Source organism: Strigops habroptila, chromosome 3 (genome assembly GCF_004027225.2).
Source record: "Strigops habroptila isolate Jane chromosome 3, bStrHab1.2.pri, whole genome shotgun sequence".
NCBI classification, from domain to species: Eukaryota; Metazoa; Chordata; class Aves; order Psittaciformes; family Psittacidae; genus Strigops; species Strigops habroptila.
The window spans coordinates 59,546,131-59,563,702 of NC_044279.2; the positions used below are offsets into that span (position 1 = coordinate 59,546,131).

At 39.8% G+C, this 17,572-nt stretch overlaps 1 protein-coding gene across 1 annotated transcript; it reads left to right on the forward strand.

Moving 5' to 3' along the window:
- The first annotated feature begins 1,173 nt into the window (after window positions 1–1,173).
- CMAS (cytidine monophosphate N-acetylneuraminic acid synthetase) lies at window positions 1,174–12,593 on the forward strand. The gene is given in 9 exon segments (XM_030480215.1): window positions 1,174–1,408; window positions 4,147–4,289; window positions 4,507–4,662; window positions 6,577–6,710; window positions 8,021–8,115; window positions 8,916–9,087; window positions 10,270–10,420; window positions 11,149–11,371; window positions 11,373–12,593. Coding segments are annotated over 9 exon segments (1,317 nt in total). The 5' UTR covers window positions 1,174–1,214; the 3' UTR covers window positions 11,422–12,593.
- Window positions 12,594–17,572: the final 4,979 nt, after the last annotated feature.

Consider the following 17,572-nt stretch of genomic DNA (forward strand, 5'->3'; position numbering starts at 1 on the left):
CCAGTGGATGACGAAAAACCCACTGAATCCGGCCGCTTGGTGCGTGTGCAGCTCTCCGGACGCTGCGGAGGCCCCATGGACCCTCCGTGCAACCTCGACAGTCTCATCCAAGAAGACACGGAGCCTTCCTCCCCGCGCAGGACAGGGCTTTGCACGGTGCTCCGTGCCAAATAGGCTGCCTGTCTTCACAGCCACGGGGGAGGCTGCCTCACCCCAAACTCCCCCTAAGCAAGGTGTCCCTTGGTGCCAGACCCCTTCACCCAAATAGCAACCCTGCCCTATGACACAAGAAAGCTCTGCAGAGGGATCTGGACAGGCTGGATCAGTGGGCTGTGGCCAGTCAGTGGTATGCAGTTCAACAAGGCAAAGTGCTGGGTCCTGCACTTGAGTCACAACGACCCCATGCAATGATACAGGCTTGCGGAAGAGTGGCTGGAAAGCTGCTCAGTGGAAAAGGACCTGGGGGTGCCGACTGATAGCCACCGAACATGAGCCAGCTTGTGCCCAGGCAGCCAAGAAGATCAATGGCATCCTGGCTTGTATAAGAAATAGCATCACCAGTAGGGCCAGGGAAGCGACCATCTCCCTGTACTCAGCACTGGTGAGGCTGCACCTCAAATCCTGTGTTCAGTTCTGGGCCCCTCACTACAAGAGAGACAATGAGGTGCTGGAGCATGTCCAAAGACAAGCTATGAAGCTGGTGAAGGGTCTGGAGAATACGTCTTATAAGGAACTGGGAACTGCAGTTGTTTAGTCTGGAAAAGGCTCAGGGGGGACGTTGTTGCTCTCTACAACTACCTGAAAGGAGGATGGAGACAGGAGGTGGCTGGGCTCTTCTCCCATGTAACACGACAAGAGGTAACGGCCTCAAGCTGCACCAGGGGAGGTTTAGACTGGATATTAGGAAAAATTTCCTCACTGAAAGGGTGCTCAGGCATTGGAACAGGCTGCCCAGGGCAGTGGTGGAATCACCGTCCCTGAAGTGTCCACAAACCGTGTAGATGAGGCCATCAGTGACATGGTTTAGTGGCCGGCTTGGCAAAGCTGGGGTAGCACTTGGACTTGATGAGTTTAAAGACCTACCCCAACCCACCCGATGCGTTGACTCCCGATCACTCCGCCACAGCACCTTCCCCCGCCCCGCGCTCGCAGCACGCACGCGCGCCCAGGCCGGGCCGCCCCTTCCCGGAGCAGGACTACACTTCCCAGCGTGCATGTCGGCGCCGTGCCGGGCCATGGATCACGGCGCGGCGGCGGGCGAGGGCCGGCCGCGCGCCCACCTGGCCGCACTGGTGCTGGCGCGCGGCGGCAGCAAGGGCATCCCGCTAAAGAACATCAAGCTGCTGGCGGGAGTGCCGCTCGTGGGCTGGGTGCTGCGTGCCGCCGCCGACGCCGGCGTCTTCCACAGGTGCGCAGGCGCCGTCCCGCTCCCCGCCGCCCCGGGCTCCTCGGTGGGCGGGAAGGGGTCCCGGGCCGGGGCATTATGGAGGGTTGCGGCGCGCTGAGGGGTCGGGGAGTGGTCTCTGCCCGCAGCAGGCTCCTGGGGCAGCCTTTCCTTCACTGCTGGCTTCTCCCTGACGGGCTCTGAGGCGGCTGTCGTGAGGCGGGTGGTCCCACCACGGCGCGTCTTTAGGCTCGCTGAATGAGCCCCTCGCTGAAGGCTGGGGGGTGCGGCTGACGTGGCACTGGGTTAGGGATCGGGCAGGGCAAGGCAAGAAGGCTGCACCCTGACAGGAACTCTGGCATCCCTTCCTGGTGAGGGTGAGCTGCGATGGAATGAAGTAATCAGTCGTGCAGTGCAGTACTTGGAAGTTCAAGTTGTTCTCTTTCGTGGTTGGGAGCCGCTAATTGAGGATGTTTGTCAGTTAGTGTTGAATGGGGCTTGGAACAACCTGTGGAGGGTGTCCTTGCCCTTCCAGGGGGGTTGGAACTGGATGATCTTTAAGGCCCTTTCCAACCCAAACCAGTCTATTATTTTATGACATTTTTACTTCATTAAGATAGCTGGATTGCAGGCTGACTCCAGTGGGTGATCATCTGGTCCCACCTACAGCACAAAGCCAGACTCATTAGGGTTGCTCAGGACCACATGCAGCTGAGCTTGAGTATTTCCACGGATGGAGATTCCACAGCCATTCTGGGCACTAGTTCCATTGATGGACAACCTCCAATGGAACCAGTTGAATTGACCCTTCTGTTCTTGCAGTATGTGTCTGTGTCCTCTTAGTGTGCTCTTCCAGGAGAAGTTTCTCTGTTTTCTCTCCACCTGCTCACTAGGTACTTGGTACTTGAAGATGGCAATAAAGTCACCCCTTATGAAAAGAATTTTGTAAGTCTGAATCAAGACAGCTCTTTCAGCATCTCCTGGCATGCATGTGCTCTGAGGTCCCAGTCATCATATTGGCTCTCTGCTGGGCTTGCTCCAATTTTTCTTTCTTCTATCAGGGAGCCCACAGCTGTATGCAGCACATCAGAGGCAATCTTGTAAATGTCACATGGAAGGAAATAACCATGTGTGCCCATGTGACACAGAACAGAAGCTCAGTTTGTGGCAAAATGCAGGAAACTTTGATAGCAATGATTAGAGCTAGATAGTGTGAAGAATATGGGCATTAGATATTTCTTTTTTCTGGCAGAACAAAGCTGAGAGTTTTCTACATGCATACTGATAATTAAACCAGTGCGTGGCTAGGATGCCCTTGGTAGGTAGCAGGTTCCCAATGCAAACCTACTGCGTCAAGTCAGAGCAGGGACTTGATGTAGTCAAGTAGCAGTGTAGCCCAGGAAGATTCAGACCTGGAAGCAAGCATGAGCCTTCTGTGTCTCATAGTTGCTGTACCATTATCTGTTCTGGAAAATCTTTTTAACTGTATCTCAAAAGTAGAGGAAGCATCACTGAGTTGGTTTTATTTTGAATAAAGAAGCAGTCAAAAACATTTCTGACCTAGATTACTGATAATTATTTAACGCATGCAAATCCATATTGCTTAATGACCTGTGGTGGATATGGTGGTTTGAGCGACCTTCTCATTTTCTATCTGGCATTTGAATTAGCCCAACAGGAAACCACTTAGGGTTATGCAGCCTAACTCTTGAGGCATAACAAGTGCGTTAAATGGAATATTAGGTTTTCTAGTCACCTTTGAAACAGCTGTGTTGATGGCATGTGTTACACAACAAAACTCTGTTAGTTGACTGAGGACTGTGTGTTTAAGCTAACCAGCCTGAGGCAGTTTATGGAGAATACCTCTTCTGCATTTGTTCAGCTGGGTGTGACTTGACATTGCTGTCGCTGTTATACATATTTTTATTCTGATGATCCCATGACGTCTTTGCGTGAAAAATACTTAACTAAAGCACCATTTGCTGTGTAGAGAGCATTGAGAATGCCAGTGTTGCTGAGAGAAGGGTTATTTTTCGTATTTTTTGGTTTTATATCTCGCATGATTTTTTGTCACAGTGATGGCAGTAATGGCCTCACAGTGCTCAGCCAGTGTTTATCATCACATAATATTCAGACTTAGCCCTTCCTTTTGTAAATGTTTATTAACCCTGAACAATCACAATCTTGTTTTACCAGTACTGAAGGTTTTCTGTGCCAAAACATATGTGGTTGTAACTTGAACAGCTCTTTCTCTGGGATCATATGGAGCCTAATTAACACATTTTAAAACACTTGCAGATAAGTTCATCTTCTATCTGTGTGGCAGCTCTGGTTGTCAGCCTTGTTTCTGAACTCTTAGATGATTTTGGATGCCTCATTCAACCCATTCACAATTCATTGATCTGTTAGCATGCGAAGCAAATTGTGGTGTGCTGACACAGGATTTTTCTGGTAACACTTCTGAATTTTATATTGCTTAAGCTTCCCACATGGAAGGTAGATCAAACACCCTACAGTATTAAACTGAAATGCAGGCCAGGGTTGAGATTTTACATTCTGGTGAATGTGAATGTGTATGTTTTATCCGTATTGTTAGAAGCTGCTTGATACTTTTACTAATGCAAATATAAGAACTAGTTCCTTTCATTGCAAGGTGTAGTACGCACATAAGCCAGGGTGTTGTTCAGGTTAGATTATGGCAGGCAAGTCAACAATGCTGGGATTTATTCTTTATATTAATTTCTGTCACTGTTTGCCAACAGTATATGGGTTTCTACGGACCATGATGAAATTGAGAAGGTTGCAAAGCAGTTTGGTGCTCAAGTTCATCGCAGAAGCCCCGAAGTTTCCCAAGACTCGTCAACTTCTCTAGAAGCTATCAGAGAGTTTCTTAATCATCATCATGGTAAATGAGTGATGAAATATGCTGAGCCTTTTTGTTGTAGTCCCAGAGTGAAAATGCACTGTTCAGAAACATAAGTAAAACCACTTATTTCTTAGAAAAATAAATAAAGCTGTTAGTAAATAAAAGCTAGAAAGATTCTGACATCTATTCATACCCCGCTTTGCATTTGTTTGTATTAAAAATGCTGTTTCATAAATGTTTCTTTCATTTTCTTTAGAGGTTGATATTGTAGGAAATATTCAAGCAACATCTCCCTGTTTACATCCAAGTGATCTTATAAAAGTGGCGGATATGATCCAGAAAGAGGGATTTGATTCTGTCTTCTCCGTTGTGAGACGACATCAATTTAGATGGAGCGAGGTAAAAAAAGGAGGTAATATTTAGGTGTTTCTGGTTACACTTAATGAATTATTTTTTTATTTCAAATGGTTTATTTTCATATCCATGATACTTACATTAGGAAGTGATCAGAGGCAGGGGTGTGCTCCTGGGGAGGTTTGGGATGGCTTAGAAATTCCTTCTAAGTCATGTTGTTTTGGTATTACTGATCATTGCTCAGCCTTTCTGTAAAAATGCAAGTTAAAATTATATGAACTTACCTCAGTAAACATAAGACTGATTTCCTGTCTTAACTAGGAAAGTGTTCTTACTATACAGTAGCTAACAAATGAAAATAATGTGAGGTAAGTCTTAGTGAAGATGGGAAGGCAACCTCTTAGCCTGGAGACTTAGACTGTGTTTCAGCCTGCTAATTTGGCTGCTGACATGTGTGAAATTGCAAACTGCCTTTGAGTCATGAGGACTGAACTCATATTAATCAGCTCATACAGAAGGATGTGACTATTTTTCCTGGTGAAAATATGCCTCTCAGCTGCAGCTGCCAAGATGACTAAAGGCTGAACTCTTTACTTGCAAATAAAGATTGTACCTTGTTGTAGCTATTGAAGTACCTTTTGTCCTTGTACAAAGAACTGTTTTGCACATTATCTGTATTGGTTTTGTTGTTGTGAGTGAAGTAGAAATGTTTGCTTCTTTTTCAAAAATAGTTCGTTCAGATGCTGTCACATTGTTATTTTTTAAAAATGAATGTGTTATACTTGGACATTAGAATTATTCTGTTGTGACATAAATTGCTTCAGATGAAAACTTTTTTACGAGTTACAAAGCATCATACAGTTTAGTATTGTACTCTTTTTTTAGTCTTTGTCCAGATGGCTTTAAAATACTCATTATGTTAAAAGAATTTTATATCTTTTGTGTGTCTTTCTATTTTTCCTTTTGCATTAAGGTTTAGTATTGATGCATCCTGAAAGAGAAAGGTGTCTTTCTGTAAATGTTTTACTTCATTGAGCACACAGCTCTAGTGTATTTAGAAAATACAAGGTGTGTGTATATATACTAAAGTCTCAGATGTTTTGGGTGTTTGAGAATGCCCTCTAACTTTTTTATAGTTCCTAGATCGTGAGACCTGGGGAATTTTAGCTGCTTTGTGTGTGTGAATTTGAGTGGCGTAAGGACAGAAGTCTCTGGTCCAGTTTCTGCTGCATGCACTACTGGCATTGATAACAATATGGGATCTTATGGGATTATGTTTGTTCAAAGGCATTTGTTTGTTAGTTTGTGGGCACTGATTAAACCACTTATGAAAAGTTAACATAATGTGTGTTCTTAAATAGGAAGTATTTTGGGGAAGCGCTGAGATGTTTTCACAGGCAAAATTTCTTCTTGTATGCTCTTTTATCACCTTCCAGATTTCAGGTTAGTCTTCTCAGTTCTCGGAGTTCATTCAGGGCATTCCTGATTTTAGGCATAGGTAGTTGAATGGGTTATTTTGTGTTTACCCTTACTGAGATAAACCACCTCCTAACGTGGACTAGGAGGTGGAGTATGGAAAGAGGGTAGTATTTCTTTCACATTTGCAAGGACTGTCTAGAAGAATGTCTCCCCCTACTCCTTTTAGTAACCAGTTTTGGAGCTGATGAGCTCTCGGGGGTTTTTTTGTGGTGGTTTTTTGTTGTTGTTGGTTTGTTTTGTTAAGTTGGAATGAAAAATTTCCCTTTCCTTTCCTAGAAATGCAAGGCAGTCCTCCAGTTTGTTATCCGCAGCTCCAAGAAAGAGAAACAATTCAGTGATCCTTTATAAAGCTAAGCAATGAGAGGCCATAACGAAGGAAGTTGGTGACTGCGTTGTGTCCTTCATTTTTCAACAGAAAGCTATTTAAAGAAAGTTCACTGACTCTGAACAGAGATGCTAGAAAACTTACTTTGTAATTTTTCTTTGTTAACAGAAAACAAAATGACAGAGCCCCAGAACCTGAATCCAGCAAAACGATACCGAAGGCAAGATTGGCCTGGGGAGCTGTATGAAAATGGCTCATTTTATTTTGCCAGGAGACAGTTGATTGAGAAAGGCTACTTGCAGGTTAATGCTTCTGGTTTTCATGCTCTTTAGCATAATACACCTTTTACTGTCGTTACAGAGGATTCAAAATTCGTTAATGTACTTCTGTTTCTGATGCAGTCAGTATGAAGTAACAACACTTTGACCTCAGCACAGTTTACTTATTATTTGTAACTCAGCTGCAGCAAGGGGAGTTCCAGTAACAGCATCCTCCACAGGAAACAAATTTATACAAATAATATTGAGCAATATATAGCTCTTATATAAATAATATTGAGCAATATATAGCTCTAAGCCTAAAACAATACAATATTGAATTTCGCATCAGTTCACCAGGATGTAAGTATACATCTTGTAATTCATTTTAGTGTTACTAAAGGTGCAAAACTGACCTTCATGCAGTGTCATAGGCTTCTCATTTAATCTATAAACTTGTATTCTTGGCCAGTTTAGTCTTAGGCTAATTTTACGCTGTAACTTAAACAATCTTTTTCCCTTTCCTGGTGTTTACATCCCAGTGTAGTAATGCAGAACAAATGCATTTACTTCAGCTTTCATTTTATTTGTCTACAAGTATAGTCTCTTCATTTTCTCATGCATGACAAGTTCTCCATCGTACAGGTCATTTCCAGTATTTGTTAGCAGAACTGCAAAAAAGCCCAGTGTAAGTATTTCCATATTTCTAAGAGGAATGCCTTACTAGGTGTGTCAAGAATACCTGGTTCTTGCTTCTCTCTTTTCCAGATACCTCACTAATGCAGAGATGCCAGCTTAGGTTTGTAGTTTGTAAAGACCCATGCAGTACTACCTAGTGCTGTGTGGACTTGCAAGAGTTGATCTGGGTAGTACAATTGTGTTGAATTCTACATTTTCTGAAGATTGGGCCACTAACTCTCAGAGGATTAGGGTTTTTAGTTTTTTTCAATTACATTGGGATGTGGTGGATATTTTTCCAATTGACATTGTTTGTGTAGACAGCAAACAAAATATAAGCATACTCTTACTAGGTAAGTGCTAAAGGCATTTCTATTTTAGTGTAGTAAAACACCTGGTGAAATTGGTGTGACGTAATGACTACAATGGGTAACATCTTTCTCGCACACTTTCTCTAGTGATAAAATACTTACTAACTGTTGCCTGTAAAAGTTCCTTCGCATGCTTTTTTCTGTATCACTGGCAAAAACTTGATTATTGATAGTTCACATATACAAGCTGTTGTGACCAAAGTGTAACTAGATACTTAGCTTTCATTACATGGTGCTAAATTGTACAAGTCTCTTAATCTTGTATTAAGCCAAGCAGAACATTTTAAAGGGTTCTATTTTATTTAGGGTGGCAAAATGGCCTACTATGAAATGCGTGCAGAGCACAGTGTGGATATTGATATAGACATTGATTGGCCTATTGCAGAGCAGAGAGTATTGAGGTAAAACGGCTTTTTATTCCTTTATTTCCTTGATATCTCTGATTGTTTCAAAGTGTGGTCATGTGAATTCATAATGTATGTAATGTAAGTAATCAAGATCAAAGATAATCGGACAGCTTGCTTTCCATGCATCATTTTTTCTTCTATCTGTTGAAATCATCTAAATTACTTTTGCTATATGTTTGGTTTTGTGTTGGGTTTGGGTTTTGTTTCTTTGTTGGTTGGTTGGTTTTTTTTTTTTGAAAGTTCAGCTTGGGGAAAAGCGTAAGCCTCACTATACTACAGCAATGTGTTAGCATCATCTCCGGCCCTTCCAGCTGAGTTGTTCTAGGCTTTAATGGTCTGGAGCACATTTATTGATGCACATGGGTGAGAGTGCTCACATCTAAGGCATGAGCTGATCACATCTTGCCAGCTGTGTTTTCTTTGCAGCTGCTCTGCACTTCTCTAAGGAGATGATGGGTGGGAACGGAATATGTTTTCTGTGCCTTTTTCGTCCTTTGCTCCATTTTGGTTTTGCCCCACGTAAATGCTACAGAACATAAGAGGTTATGCTAAGGAAGTAAATCTCATCCTAATTTTTAAATGGACGACATAACTGAGCTGTCTTTTGGGTCATTCTGTTTTTTTCTTTGAAGAGGGAGAATATAGTTGGAGAGGGATAATGGTGAGAAAAGACATTAGAAAAACAACGAATTTCAAAATTGATTCTCTGTCTGAAGATCACAGTTGTATTTGAAATATTTGGGGTTTGGAGTGTGCAGAAACTTTGATCCTAAAGAGATAACTTCTTTGTCTAGCTTTGGATATTTTGGCAAAGAGCCATTAAAAGAGGTGAAGCTATTGGTTTGCAGTATTGATGGATGCCTGACAAATGGTCGCATTTATGTGACAGAAGATCGGAAAGAAATGGTCTCCTATGATTATAGAGACGTTGTTGGTATCGACCTATTAAAGAAAAGAGGTATCCAGGTATGTTCTGAAGTGTGAGGCTTTATGTCTTACGTAAACTGAACGTTTTTGGGGTTAAGAACTAAGTAGAGATGTAGGCTGCCTTCAAAGAGCCCTAACCCAGTTCTATTGCAGGTATAGATAGGCATGGGTAAGACAAAAGTAGCTATACCCGAAGTAGACTTGTCTAGATACATTTTTGGAGTCTCCATTGTAGGATTCTTTCAGAACAGGTTAGGTATGAGACATTCATGACATACTTGGATGCAGGTGTTGCTGCCTTGGGGCAGTGAAATGGAGTAGATGGTTTTTCAAAACTCCCTCAGCTTCATTTTCTGTGAGGCGAAAGGGAAAGGAAGCTTGTAATCATTGTTTTTTTGCCTGTGGGACCCATTTCCATACTTGCTGTGACTTGGAGTCTTTCATTAAAAACCTCCTGGTCTTTGTGCTGCTCTTTATATATTTCTAGTATATGTTGCTGCTTTGTGCACCACTTCTGTTCATTCCTAAAACCAGTGCCAAGTATTTGTTAGTATTTAAAAGCAAGTAGGGAAGATAAACAGAAAACTTGGAGGGGTTGTGTCTGAGTTTTTTAAAAATCCTGCTGCAGTAATCTTCTGGTTTTAGCTTGCCTTGTACATCATTTCTGAAATGTCAAAGTTGGAATGAACTTTGGGAGATTTATATTCTGAGCTGTGTGAGTCTGTTTGGTGTTCTGTTGATGCTCTGAAGCCCTACTGTAAATAAAATGATGTTACTAGGTAAAGGAGTCATAGAAAATACTCCATAATATTTTACTTCTACAAGTATTACAGAAATCTTCCTTGGGAATTCTCCTAATCCCTACTGTGGCTTAATTAGATGCTATTGCACTAGAGAGTCAGCATGCCACTGGACCATGATACCCAGTATTTTATTCAGTACATGTGTTTAAAAAGACAAATGCAGATTTCTTTTCTTGAACCTCAGGGAAGCCTAGAGAATGGTGTTTCACTTTCCCAAAGTAACATCAGGACTCTGATGTTGAGTCTGGATGCTAATCACATCTGCTCTGAGTTTTGATTGAAGAAACCAGTTGTTCAATGCTTTTGTGATATTTGAGAGAGCTCCTATGACCAAAACTTCTGTTTTGTTAGTAAATAATCTTACATGTTTTATTTCTTTGTATACAGAGTTTATTCTAACTTGACTTTATTTTAATAGGTTCGACTCATCTCTGACAGAGATTGTTCAAAAACACTGTCAGCCATGCAGCTGGGATGTATAGCAAAAGTTAGTGCAACAAATAAATTAGAAGTCCTAGAGGAATGGCAAAAAGACATGGGTTTGAGCTGGAAAGAAGTCTCTTACTTAGGTCAGTTCCTTTTTTTTTTTGATAGTAAAATTTCATATAGTATACACAAATAAAAACTTCACAGTGCTGCTCAGCTTCGAAACACTTTGCTCTTCGTTAATATGCTGAACTTAATGTGATTGACATGTAAATTACAACACCAATCACCAAAAGCAGGTATGTATTTTTAGGCTTGTTAGGGTACAAGGCATTGATTATTAAAGGCATTGATGAATCAGTGTCTAATTTGGTAAGGAGGTATTGGCTGTTTTTATAATGAGATTTAGGAAAGTTTTTGGTATTACACAAGCGTACAGCTACAGCTCACATTTTTAAGCTGATTGTAGTTCATTTCAGATGGATGTTGTATAGATTATATTCTGAAATTGAAACAGATGAACAGAATTAAAATTGAAAGCCATATGATTCTGTACAAAATTATATTTCAGTGACAGCTTAAGTGTATAGTTTGCAAATGTTTATTCAGCTGCTCTAATAATTTTACTACTCTTACAAGTACCATTCTCTTACCTGAAGCTTGTGTGAAGTGTGATCAGCATTTACACGTATCACTAAGATTTTCCAAGAACTGACTCGTATGTGCAAACTGCTGTTGAGCTGCTCAGATGAAAATTGTGGCAAGAATACGAATTTTAGTCTTTTTTTTTTTTTAATATGTATTTTAATACGAGTTTGCTCAGCTTTTCCCCTCTGTGATATTTTGCCTTGTCTGTCATCTTTTTCCATAGGAAATGAAGAGTCTGATGTGGAATGCCTGAAGAAAGCTGGCATGAGTGGTGTGCCTGCTGATGCTTGTGTAGTTGCTCAGAAGGCTGCTGGCTATATTTGTAAAAGCAATGGTGGCTGTGGAGCTGTCCGGGAGTTTGCAGAACACATATTCCTGTTGTTAGAAAAGGTGAACTCTGCAAAGAAGCGAATGGAAGAAATGAGTTCAGCAGGAGAGAAAAGGGGGAAATGAGAACAGCAGGAGAGGAAAGAAGGAACTAATGAAAAAGGACTAACACAGTTTTGGTCAGTCCTGCTTTTCTTGTCTTCCTCTCTCGGTAAGTCTGTATCCCAAAGGATGGCTTATCTTTCAAGTTTTACATTGCCATGAGTTACAAAGATGTTTCCCTCTAATTTAAGGTCCCACTTCAATTAAGTGCTGATATGGATGATTGTATGCTGATAATAATTATCATATTCAGGATTATTTTAAAAGCCATTGAAGAAATGCTACAAAAAGTAGTGTTCTGTAAATCTACTCTTAATCTTTACACCTGTGCTACAGGAATGATGTGTCTTTAGTTCATAATCCAGACATTTTCGGGGATCAATGAGTTTGCATGACTCGAAGATCGTAATTCAGACTTTCAGAAAAAAAAAAAAAGTCAGTTTTTCTCATTTGGATTACATTTCCTTTACCAAATGTCAACATGATGTTGTAGTTGTGGGCTTGCTTTTTGCAGGATTCATCTCCGTAAGGAAGAGTTTTAACATGTGCTGGAGAGATCAGGAGAAAAATAACTATCAAACTTTTTCCTGTATTTTTAAAAGAAAGCTCAGTTACTGTAAACCCAGTTAATATTAGTTAAGAAATGCACTCAAGCATGTGTTAAATTTCAAGCTCATAAGTATTAAATGGCATTTGGAATTGTGCCTCTTTAAATCTCTTTATGTTGAGGTTTATGGCAGTGCTTAAATTAACATACCTGAATGCTTTGTCAAATTTGGGGTTAAATTTAACACTAACTTTGAGATCTTTCCTTTGTAGAAACTCAGTTTCTTTCTATGAAGGCCTTTATTACAGTCACTGAGTTAAAAAAAAAAGTAATCAACCTTTAATGTGTATTGTATGGAAAACTAAATGCTGTTTAAAAATGAGCAAAAGACAAAAAAACAGAAAACAACCAAAACATAGTTATTGATTGTGGATTTATAAAAAGTATATATTCAGACTTTTTAGCATGTTAATTTAAAGCTGGTGTGTATGTATGTTTGTATTTATGGAAAATACAGTTTTTACTGTGTCTTGATTTAAAGAATTTGATATCTGTAAAAATTCATAGAACTGACTCTAAAAATAAGCATCGGTTTTCAATCCTAGTATTTATCAGTGAATCAAGTTCTGCCTTGGGTTATGCTAAAAAATAAAAAATACCTGTGGTACACAGGTGATTACTACTGAGGTGAATAATAGTGGCTTGTCATTTTATTTTGTTTCTCTGCTTTGGTTTCTCACTCCCAATATAATATCACCTGACAGATGGCCCTCTGATTAACTTTGTATTTGCTTCCTTTTACAAAGGAAAATTTTAAACTGTATTTCTTTTACTGCCTAGCTACAGTAGGAAGGTTAACAGGTGAATAGTTTACTAATCAGCTCTAATTTATCATTTAAGTATTTCTTTTCAGTGAAGTTTTATGGTTCTGTGCTGAATAGATCCTATGAACTTTGATAACAGGAGAGACGCATTTTGGACAGAACTGTGGACTTTGGTATAGGGAAATTGATTATTTAGTTTTCTAAACTTATGTGGTAAAGCTTCAGAAGTCCAGACTCAATGAACAATTCAGGTTTGATAACGTCATATAGAATTGGCCAGGTTTTTCATTACTTCACCTTGTGTCATCATCAGTAACTTCCTGACTTAAATTTCAACAACAGTTCCCTGTGAATAGGTTGCTTTAAACAAGGTGACTGTGATTCCCGTTCCTTTTATGCTAGAGGAAAGCAAAAATGAGTAAGTGCAATTATAATAAAAATATGAGTTGGCAGTACTGTTTTTAGCTTACTGTTTGAATCAATAACTCTTCTAACATTCCAGCTGCTTGCTGAATGTGCTGCTGCTTGCTGAATGTGCTGCATATACATTGAGTCTCTATGCAAAATTTCTGCATGAATCAAAAATAAATGTAGAAATGTTTTTATGTGAGCGTTGGTAACAAGAAGAAAGAAATGGTAGCTGATATATAAGTGTTTTCACTTTGACAAATTCTTGTTTAGAAAAATGTGGTATAAACTTACATTGGGCATATGGGAAGAACAAAAGAGTTCAAAACTATTTACAAAATAAAGCCCATTTGAGGATACAGGAGACGCGTGATCTGCTGGCTGAAAAGTTCATATTTGTATTGCTCATGCTGCAGGGCAAAGCCTGACTGTAGAGTAGCATGAGGGATCTCTTAATTACTGATTTTATAGAAGATCCTCAATCATATGAAGGATTTAGGGGTCACAGAGAGAATGAGGATGAGACTGTCACCTTAATGGGGAAGTTCCAGGTCCCGAAAAAGCTTCGCAAGTGTAGTATCTTTTGCCAATGCCTGTTGTTTCAGGACATATCCTGGATGGCACCTGGATGGCTGCCTTTCATTAGACATGCATAGTTCACTCAGACTAGATTTCAGTGGTCATTTTTATTATAGTGGGCTAATTTTGGAATAATGTCTTTTGTTCATGTGAGTAATTGTTTTTCATTTTAAATTGCCTACTGTATTCCAAAAAAAGATCTTATTTAATATAGGCTGGTTTATCATAATTTTGTGAAACTGAAAAGAATAAACTATGTAATAAGTTATTATGAAAAAATAGCTGATTACCTGAAATTTTAAATAAACAGTTTCCTTTAGCGTTTTGAGTAGAGAATGGCTATCGGGTGATTTATGATGACTTATATACTGTAAATAATATACTTCCAAGTTCATGTGCCACACAGATGGATTATAGCTGATGAAGGTGGACAGATTTAATGCCCAAATTAATCACATGCGCTCACAGTCAGCTATTCTAAATCTTCATCTTGATCTGGTCTCGGAGGCAAATCTTGAGTGTTTTGTGCATGGCTATTGCCAGGAGAGTTGAGGAGAGGAGAGAAGGCTAGACAGTAACATATTATTACATTTGCTAACTTTAGCTGAAGTAGTGGTTAGCCCTTCACCTACTTGTGGATCCAGTAATTTATTTTTATCTGATCTTTGTCCTATTCAATGTATGCTTCTCTCCAGTTCTGTGCTACTTCCTGGAGAGTGATCCAATGTGTTCTGACCTTAGTTCATTTCAAATCAATATGAGTTATATATCATTCAGCCTTTTGAGGTCAGAGATATTTTATAATACTTCGTGATTTCAGCTTCTTAATACTTTTAAACCATGAGCACACATTAGTTAACAAGCTTTTTCCTGTGTAGGATGGTTGTTCTGGTTTGTTTTGGTTTTTTTAAATTCTATTTTCTATTAGTATTCTCTTAAAACACTATTTCCTGTTTCCAGAAATAACTCCAAATGAGTCTAGTTTACACGCAGCGGGATTAATTATCCTAAATGTCAGCATTATAAGAGCAATAATAAAGTATGTCCAGCGGAAGAAAAACACCATTATGCAGCAACCTGTTGCATAAATGAGTTAGAAAATCTTCTAAGTAATGCACTTGTCTTAAAAATCCTTGTTTTTTAGGTTTGTTTCTTTCTTGTTCTCAGACAGGTTTGTCTATTACCATTGCTGAGCCTAGATGCATTTGTGTATGTGGCTCTGTTTTAATAGAGCTTTTTCCACTGCTAGAGGTATCGGAGGAAAGAGAAACATTTGGGAGCAGACCCATTCTATAGCTCTCTCCCACACCTCTGTAGCATTACAGACCACTTCCCTAAAAGAGTTGCCATTATTTTGTTTTTGCAGATGGAAGGATTTTTTTAGTTGTTTATAAAAAAAGGTGTTATAGGGAGTGAGCAGTGAGCAATGTGGAGGCAGTGATACCAAATCATTTAGGTTAGTAAAGAGCAGGGCTGATGAAGCAGAATAGACATGTATAAGATGATGATCTTAATAGAAAAACAATCCTAATGTCATGCATAAAAAATACTCATTTCAATAATCCAGAAAAATAACTATCAAGGTGTGTGCTACCAGTTAAAAAGGCAAACTGAATTTTAGGAATTAAGCCTATAGAACAAAAAGGATAAAGGTAATTTTTCCACTGTATAAATCAGTGATTTGCATGTATCTTGAACACTGTGTGTTTTGTTTCTTGCATGTTAAAAAGATTGTAGTACTCAAAAGGTTTGTGGGAGGGTAAAATGGATGATGAAGGAATCGGGTTCAGTGTGAGCAATAGCCAAGTAAGAATTCTTCAGTTTGGAAGAAGGAGATTTGTGTTAGATATCTAACAGGGAAAGACCACTGAAAAAACTAGCAGAGACCAAAAGCAGATGCCTGAGGAATATAAATTTATTGTGTTGTATTCGCCAGAGCTTTCCAGTCTTCCTGTGGCCTCAAAACATTTGCAGCTCAGGAATTTCGATAGCTGGACATGGCATATAGATATTTAATAAACCTCAGCACACTTAAAACAGCCTTTGCCCATGTGTTCCATGAGTCTGACACCTAGTAGGGTTCCTCAGGTTCTGAACCTTGGTTTCTTCCTCCTCTTACTTGTACAGGAAATACCCAAGTGCATTTTTAGCCTTATTTCACAATATATGTTTTAAAATGCTCATTCTAAAATGTCAGTGTGTAGCTCTGACACAACATGGAGCAGGACATTGCATTACTATTACTGATAGGAATTAATCCTCTAATCCTCAAAGCTCATTGAAAATAGAGCAGAAGTACACACAGAACTGCGTGAAAGTGCATGACATCAGCTGAATTGACATCCATTGTCCATAGATACTAATGGTAAATTGCTCATGAAGTTCTTGGACAAAATGTAATTGGAGGTTGGGAGAATATTCAGGAAAATATCGTGGGCTTGTCCTGTTTGTTCACATACTTTTGCAGACAAGTATCTGGGCTAAATTGATCTGAGCTAGTACGGCCACTCTTGTCTTAAAGTTAAATGTGGAGATTGTCTCTTCAGGGATGTAACTTTTACCTAAGACTGTAGTTGCATGTTTTATTGCCTGTACAGTCTACATAGGAGTTTTACTGTTTTTATTTTTCCACCTTTTTTTCCTGGTTAAATCTTGTCCTCAGCAGCAGAGTCTTGAGTTGGAAAAGGATGCATCACCAGTCACTCATCCTGATCAGTGATGCCCAACTCAAGTGTTGCAATTGATTTGGTGAAGCTCAATTTAAAAAGCTTAAGAATGGGATGGAGTAATTGATTTAGACAAATATAAAGCACTCCAATTAATCTGACTTAATGAACTTAACGATTTCTTCAGAATGTTTATCATGATCTGTCTTTGGATTCATTCAATTTTATGAATTCTGCATTTGTTGATATCCTTTGTGCACTCTCACTGTAAAATACCTGTGGGCTGTCTGCAAGCCATGCTGCTTTTTACTTCTTGTTCTTGTATGCTCCATACCCTGCCAGGTTTTTACTAAATGTCATTGAGCACCTTGCAGCTCCTAAGAGCGAGGCTCCTCAAGTTTCTTATTTGTTTAGAGAAAGCACGTGTTTGATTTATAATGAAAGCCAAGAGATTTAAGGGGTTTTCAGGATAAGGCTGCAGGCAGTGCATGGCAATGTAGAGAACAAGCTAACAGGATCTGTACCTTGCAGTGCATCTGTACTGATGCCCCTGCCGAGAAGCAGGGGAACTCAAGTCTGGGCTGCTTCAGTTAAGGTACTGTCATTGGTGTCTGAGCTTGGATAGCATGGAGATACATGAACTAGCTCTTACTGCATTTCATTCACCTGCCAATGAAGTCATGCTCTACCTTTTCTTTTTAATTATTATTATTGTAAGGTAGGTAAATCGTTAATTTAGCCAGTAGGCAATGCTGTAGACTCAATTAATTCCTCATCCCTCTTAAGTAGCTAGGCAACTAACTGCAGTTTTTGCAGCACAGCAATACGTACCTGGCTGTTGGATTAGGTCTAAGTAGTTTACCAAGGTCATAAATGACAGAGTACAACAAACCACAGTTATCCTTTGTTTTAGTGAAAGGCCCTGCAGGCAGAAAAGGAAAATCTGATTTTATTACTCCTCAGCATCAATATTTGTTTATATGGGAATGTCATCATCTGTCCCATCATCCTGTCTCTACTATGGCTGCTGGTAGATTCTCAGTAGTGCGGATTGATCATTCCTGGCTACATCCTTGCAGACACTGGCAGTCAGAAATGAAGGACTTCATCAGCAGGCTGTGCATGTCCCTAGGTACCCAAAGACAGACCTGCTTCCCTCAAACCTGTGTCTAATTCCCTTTAGAGTGCTTCTGG